Genomic DNA, 7581 nt, shown 5'->3' on the forward strand with positions numbered 1-7581 from the left:
TAATATTATGATTTTATTTAAAGCAGATTATTTTAATGAAGGACGAAAAATTCAATTCGCTTTTCTAAAACCTTCGTACTTTTAATATATTATAAATAAATATAAATATAGATAAATATTATAGAATAAATAGATATAGACTAGATATAGATTAATATTGATTTGGTAGTACGATAAACTTATACCCTTTGTCCGGGAAAACATCGAGGGTAATAACTATATAATAGAAAATCGAAATTCTCCAAAATCTTGAATTGATTCATCGTCGCAAGCACAGTGGGGGATTGGGTGAAGGTGAAGAATGGGAAGCCAAACAGCAGCACAAATTCCAACGAGTTTTGGTCATGAACTGAGGGCTTGTCTCCGTTGCCGTCTTGTCAAAACTTACGACCAGGTTTGTTTTCGTACACCCCTTTCCGATTTTCTCAATACCCATCAATCTCTTTTTGCTTTTTCAAATTTTTTGTAAGGTTATGGATTCAAGTTGTGGGAACAGTTTGACATGTGTGGCGCGGTCCTTCCTCGAAAACCCTACATAGTGTGAGCTTTAGTGCACGGGGCTGCTCTTTAAGTGTGTCATTTGATTTAGGGTTTGTTATTCACACACCCTTTTTCGTTTTCTTCAATACCCATCGATTTTTTTTGTTGTTGTGTTTCAATGTATGAATATTTGTGTCAATGATTTAGGATTCATTGTAGTTTCCAATGTGCTTTTCCCTCAAAAAAGCGGAGTCTTTAACATTTTTAAGGAAAATAAGGGGGTAAGATAGGTTTCTTTTGGGAATCTTTGTAGCTCTGTTGGCGCTCAAGCGTGTGGCCTAGTGGTGGGTTGAGCACAATGCCATCTTTTCCCGCTACTTGGCACCTGTTGCTGGTGGGAAGTGACAGGTATCATGTGGAATTAGTCTAGGTGTGATCCCTGGTGGACAGATTTACTTGGTGTCTGTTGCTAGTGGGAAGTGGAGGGTATCCCGTGAAATTAGTCTAGGTGCGCACAAGCTATCCTAGACACCACAATTATCAAAATAAGAAAACAAAATTCTCATTTGCTTGGTTGGTTGGCTACATGAACTTTCTTCAATACCCATTGGCTCTTTCAACTTTTTTTTCTTTCAGAGTCATGAAAACAATCTCTTGTAGAAATGTAGACCATATATTCTTGTGGTTAGGTACTTTTTTGGATTCTATGCATAGTGGGAGAGCTTTAGTACCCGGGCTGCCATTTAACTGTGTTTCAATGTTGGGTCAGCTAAATGTATCATTTGTATCGACTCTGTGATATTTAAGGACTAACGCTTTAGGGTTCATTGTAGTTTGATTATGTTTATGTTTTTGTATCTGGCTTTGGAATAGACTGTGTTTTTCCCTCTAAAATGCGGATTGTTTAATATTTTTAAGGGAAAAAGTGAGTAAAATAGGTTTTTGTTGGGAATCTTAGTAAGTTCAGTTGGTAAAATAGGTTTTTTATTTGTTGGGTATCTTAGTAGCTTGGTTGGCAAGATAATTGCTAGATAGTAACTGAAGGTCTACCGAAACAATCTCTGTACCTCCCAAGGTAGGGGTAAGGTCTGCATACACTCTGCCCTCCCCAGACCCCACTTGTGGGACTAGACTGAGTATGTTGTTGTTATCATTGAATCTTAGTGCTTCACTTGGTTGGCTATGGCTTCCTGGACTTTTACTTTGTAATCCCCTCTCCATTTCCTCTTCCTTTACCCTCAATTTTCTTTTAAGTAGTTTTTTTGTATGATTTACTTGTAGTGGGGTTTATGCTTTTTGATAGGTGATTAACTGGTAAATTGCAGTATAGGGAATCAGGATTAGAGAACTATCTCTTCCTTAACATTTTATTTCATCGATTAATAATCAATTAACTAAGTTTTCATTCTAAGGTTGGCAATGTGAATCATTTGTATCAATTTCACCTCATTTAAGAATAACGAATTCAGGTTCATTATTATAGTTATAGATTGTTTTTATATTATTGTATCCAGGTTTGGATAGGCTGCGTGTTTCCCAAGTCTTTAACAATTTTAGGGGGGAAAAGAGTAATTGATGTTTCTTTTGGATATACTGGTAGAGGGCTTTATGTTTTCTATGGCGATTAACTGGTAAATTACAGTTTAGGGGATCAAGTACTGTCCCTTCTTCAATGTTATATTTCATTGATTAATAATCAATTAACTAAGTACGAGTATCATTTTGATGTTGGCTATATGAATCATTTGTTTCAAGTCCCACCACATTATGGACTAATGGATTCCGGTTCATTATAATTGGATTAGTTTTATATTTTTGTAACCTGGTTTGGAATAGGCCAAGGAAAAAAAGAGTAAGTTAGGTTTTTTGTTGGATATAAATGTAGCGGGGTTTATGTTTTTGATGGTGTTTAACTGGTAAATTGTAGTTTAGGGAATCAGGATGTGAGAACTGTCCCTTCTTCAAAATGGATGAAGATCATGAGCGCGTAGTGGACTGCACTACTCCTAATTTTACTGGGTATGTCTGTGTAGTTTATTATTTATGTAATATATCCTTTTTTTCTTCTTTGTTTTATTTTGTTTTTAGGCCAATAACGTTTTTTGTTAGTAATTTGGGAGTTATTGTGTCGCAGTTTGATCTCTGTCATGGATCCAACGAGGAGTTGGGCAGCTCGCTGGCTTCGAATCGGTAAGTGAAACCTCTCTTACATAAATAATTTTCTTTTGGTTGGTCTCTCTTACATTCTTATGACTTTGACTAAATTTATTTCCTCATATGTATATATTTTCAGTTTAAAACTTCAAATTCTATTTAGACATCAGCTTTTCTGCAAATCTTTGGAATTTATTTAGACGAGAAACTAGTATAATTGTATCTTATTAGTTTACTATGCCTATATTTCTTATACCTGTCTTTTTCTTTCAAATGATTAAGAGTTCATCGTTAAGATACATACGTCTCACTGTAAGGCTAACAGTTGTCTAATCCTGGCTAGCCCATACCCCGTTGTGCATCACGATTAGAAACTTAGGTTAGGCTATGTAGTATTTGGAAACTATGCATGGTAGAATTTCAATAGACTAGGCATTAAAAATCAAAAAACAACAGTTTATATTACAAGAATGATCTTGGATACAAGTTTATGTCTTTATACTTCCAAAATGCAAGGATTGATGGATATTATACCTAAGTTCATATTGTATCTTATGGGAGAATGGCTAGGATTTTAGTGAGTGAGTGGCTAGGATTTTAGTGAGTGAGGGGTGTGCCTACCAGATCTAAAGGAGCTGTCCTAATGAAGTATACAAAAATTGTAGAGAGTAAGAGGAAAGAACTGATTATGTGAAATAAAGGAAGGGATTTGGTGTTCCGACTTCTCTTTATACATAGTCTAATAGTGCTGACAAACCAGATGACACTCCATTTTTACTTTTTACTTTTATTAGCTTGAGATGTAGTGAGTTTTATTCTTTTTTCCAAGTAATGCCTTCAGAAGTCGGAAGTCCTGAATAGATGAAGGAATTAGGTGTTAACTGTACCTAGTAGACGTTTCATATGCCCAAGGCTCCAAACAGTGAAGAATGCACTCACACTGTATAGATGAACAGATAAAGTGACAATTTGGAGATTTAGTGGCGGAAACTTGTTACCTTTCCTTGTTTGATATCTTAAATATTCCATTGTTAGGAGTAATTAGAACATGTGAAAAAGAGAGAGAAGGTTCTGGACCCTGCCTAGTTGTAGCACTAGCCTTTGGTGCTGTTTTCAGGTTTTGACTATTTCTACAAAACTAATGACTACTTAAGAATCAAGCTTTTGACAGAAAATTGAAGCATTTAATTGCAAATTGAATGATTAGGTGAAAGTACAAGAGTTAAAAAGCGAACGGTGATGCTTGTAAATATTTCTCTTTTCCAGTTCATTCAATGAAATCTCCACAAAGGGAAGCAAATAAAGGAATATGAGAACTCACACTATGATAATTTTGTGCTTTGCTCTTTATGTTAGTGAATATGAGCTAATGTTGTGTCTGTGTGTTGGGAAATATTCTTTTATCTTTATCCATATCATTGTTTGTTTCCTGCTGTATAATGGGACATTTTGTTAACTCGGATTTTTTTTCTAAATATTTGCAGCACGGTATGTCCCTGGTTGTTACACACTTGCTGTATCTGAGGCACTTCCAGAAGATTTGCAGGTAAGTGATCCCCGATGATTGCTACTACAAACTCTTTCGTCTTTCGTCGGATGTGCTAAAATTTCTAGTTTTGGACTAGTGAGCCCTGTCATTATATTCTTTTAATTGACTAGTCATTCCTGTATTATATTATACGGTATTAACTACTCCTTGCTGGGTAAATTATTTGGGCATCCTAGGTTGTAATATTTGAAATTCGTATCTCTGTTTGTTGGCTTACTTGGACTTGTCTAATCTCAGTGTCTCTTCTCCTGTTTCGTTTTCATCTTGTCCACGAATGTGATAATTACTACTACAAGACACTGTCTTGATACCTTCTTGTGGATGTGGGCAATTGACAAAACTAGAAATGAATTCTGTTTATCTTTTCCCATTCCAATGAAGTGTTGCGGACGTTATATTCACCGTTGGAGAGCTAGGATCTTCGTCTTTGTCAAAGCATCTTAAGAGTTAGCTAATGATATTAGTGTCGATTTGGGAGTACTAGTCTTAAAAGTATTTGATTAATGAGTATTTGCCAAATCATAATCAAGTTAGCTTTGTTGAAGAGATTTTCATTTAAGGTCACAGATTGCTCATTCTGCAACATTTAATATGCTAATTTAGATGTCCTTTATTTAAGTTGTGCATTTATTTTGGCATAGTTATTTACTCTTTTATTTTTCTGCAGAATCTTTGCGAGGATGAACATATCCCGTATGCTCCTCCAAAACGTATCTGATCGACAAACCAGCAGTGATAACATCAGTAAATTTCGGATGTCTTTGGAAACCGGGACAAATGTTATGTAATTAAGATAACGAATTACTGAAATTATCATTAACCCCTCCTAATCTGGAAACTGAACATATTTATGTCTGAATGTCTCTCAGTTATCTGTTTGCTTGCTCATCTGGTGAACTCTCATGTATTAGTACTGTTGTGTTTGTGTGACACTCAAATTTTAGTGGAGGTGTGTTTGGTGTAGAAGTGGTTCTTGAGCCGATGGTCTTTCGGAAACAACTCCTGTACCTCTCAAAGTAGAGGTAAGATGTGTGTACGCTCTACCCTCTCTAGATTCCAATTGTGGGATTGCGTTGGGTATATGTTGACGTCAATAACTGTGAACACTATTTGTTGGTTGTAAGCTTATGTGCTTTGCTAGTATTGCTACTAATAGTAGCATCAATCTATTTGGCATAAGGCAAGCATGGTTGGGTTTGAATTCTTGGTTTTAGTTTTAGAAAAATAACATAAACGCTCACCTTGTCATATTTACACAAATCTCAACTCTTATAAATTGATTACAGATCCCAACTAAATATGTATCTTTGTTGGATGTATCGGGGAGCTAATTATGTATTTCGACGGACCTAAAATAAAAAAAAATATACTGAGAGCTAATTATGTATCTTTACAATGAAAAAAACTATCTTTGAAGGATGTATTATGTATTCCGATAGATCCAAAATTGAAAAAAAATGTATTGGGATGTATTAGAGCAAATTATGTATCTCGATAGATTCAAAATCGAGATTTTTTGTAATTATGCAAATACTGGTTTAAGCTTCAAACTTTTGGGATTTACGTTGTTTGCCCCTTAGTTTTATGCCTCAAAAGAAGCCTATAGATGAAAACCTTGCAAAAGCCCGTAAACTCTCGATGATAGCATCATTTAAACAAGTTTAATAAAAACAGATTGTGACAGTGTTTTATGTCCTTTTGTTTTTACTATCAAGTTTGTAAACATGTTCTTCTTGTTCAATTTGCATCTAGATTTTCTTAGATTGGCGCTTTTTTCATCTAAAAATTATAGTTTTGATACTATGCCATCCAACATAGAGTTGCTTTTTCCGATCTCAGCTAATAGTTATTATTTCAAAAAGTCATTTTTTCTTTTTTGGAGAAAATTGAAATAAAAAAAAGTGACTTTCTAAAGTGATAACTTAGTTGAGTGACTTTCTGAGAAAACAACGCTCCCAACATAGTTGGCTGAAAGTTTTGATTTTGATGCTTCACCATCAATATCTCCTTACAAGATGTATTCTGTCATCTAAATTCTCTTTTGAAAGTGAGATATGTGGCTTCAATAAGAGGAAAAATCACTTTGTCCAAGGAGTAGATATGTCGTCTAACTAGAAATTTCATTAAAAAAAAAAAAAAAAAGAAGAATTTCATTCACGCAACCAATTTTTTCTCTTGAAAAAAATATATTTCTTCTTATAATGTTTCATCTAAATGTGAACTTTAAGCTTTTCCAAGGAGCAAATGCTATTTTGCTAAAAAAAACAAAAAAAAAAAAAAAAACAAGGATGATGCTATATTAAAAGGTAACAAATATTCTATGAACATGACTATTTGTCATATTGAAAGAACATCGGTCAATTTGGACGTGCAGCAGTTTTCCACGGCTCCTTTATTTCAAATTTTATATAATGAAAATAGAAGCGCAAATATTACTGGCTTTTTTTCGAACTTCGTACATACATAAAGCAAGCAAATTTTAGTGCAACGAGTTATCGTTTTTAAGCTCAAATATTAATAAAAATGAAAGGTCCAAATTTCCATTTGAATTATTTGAAATTATTTAAATTTATCATTTATTTGACTTTTAAAAGCTCACATTATTTATATAGTCGATCTAAAAATATAAGTTTCATATTTTAAAATTTAAACTATACAGAATTGAATTTGTATATGATTGATACTTCACCATCCAAACTTGATATGATCATACTTTATCATCAAAATTTATAGGTTTGATACTTCACACCTCCAAACTTAGTAGTGTTTAAGTTATCATCAAATTATTCTGTCAAAATTTTGTAGATTTGATACTTTACCATTCACTTGATCATAATAAAATTATAATTTGCCGTCTAAACTCTAGAAGTTAATGCAATTTGTCATTCTATCTATGAACCTAATCTTTCTAGTGGCAAATCTTATCTTGCACAAAGCAAGAAATTCAAACATTAATTAGAAGTAATGAAAAAACAAAACAAAATGTGATTGAACTATATATTATAATGATGAAAAAGAAAAGTTTCTGTCTTTTGGGAGATGGAGAAGTCAATCAAGACATGCACTATACTTTTGAGTAAAGTAATGATACTATATCCTACTCCCTCTGTTTTATAATAAATGAATTATTGGATTTCGACACACAAATTAAGAAAAAAATATTAAAGATATAAATTTAACATAACTTTCCATTTTTACCCCTAAAAAAGAAAAAGTTGACCTTATAATATCTTTTTAAAAGTTAATTGATTGTCAAATTATAAGGGTAAATTTGAAAAAAAAATTAATGATTCACTTATTTTGAAACACCAATAAATACCTCAACAATTCATTTATTTCGGAACGAAGGGAGTAATATTTGATGGGAAATCTTTGGTGGGCTACATGGTCATGGTCAC

The 7581-nt window shown here is 33.3% G+C and overlaps 1 protein-coding gene across 1 annotated transcript; it reads left to right on the forward strand.

Annotated features, from left to right (window-relative positions):
- The first annotated feature begins 119 nt into the window (after window positions 1-119).
- LOC107870412 (transcription elongation factor SPT4 homolog 2) lies at window positions 120-5146 on the forward strand. Its single transcript, XM_016716939.2, has 5 exons — window positions 120-394; window positions 2408-2499; window positions 2615-2670; window positions 4119-4180; window positions 4851-5146. Exons 1-5 carry the CDS (start codon window positions 302-304, stop codon window positions 4899-4901), a joined length of 354 nt encoding a protein of 117 aa, XP_016572425.1. The 5' UTR covers window positions 120-301; the 3' UTR covers window positions 4902-5146.
- Window positions 5147-7581: the final 2435 nt, after the last annotated feature.

Source organism: Capsicum annuum, chromosome 5 (genome assembly GCF_002878395.1).
Source record: "Capsicum annuum cultivar UCD-10X-F1 chromosome 5, UCD10Xv1.1, whole genome shotgun sequence".
Taxonomy (NCBI): Eukaryota; Viridiplantae; Streptophyta; class Magnoliopsida; order Solanales; family Solanaceae; genus Capsicum; species Capsicum annuum.

Coding starts and splice junctions, on each gene's coding strand:
- LOC107870412 (XM_016716939.2), top strand. CDS start 302: ATGGGAAGCCAAACAGCAGCACAAATTCCAACGAGTTTTGGTCATGAA. Junction 2,671..4,118: donor AGCTCGCTGGCTTCGAATCG/GTAAGTGAAACC, acceptor AAATATTTGCAG/CACGGTATGTCCCTGGTTGT. Junction 4,181..4,850: donor CACTTCCAGAAGATTTGCAG/GTAAGTGATCCC, acceptor ATTTTTCTGCAG/AATCTTTGCGAGGATGAACA.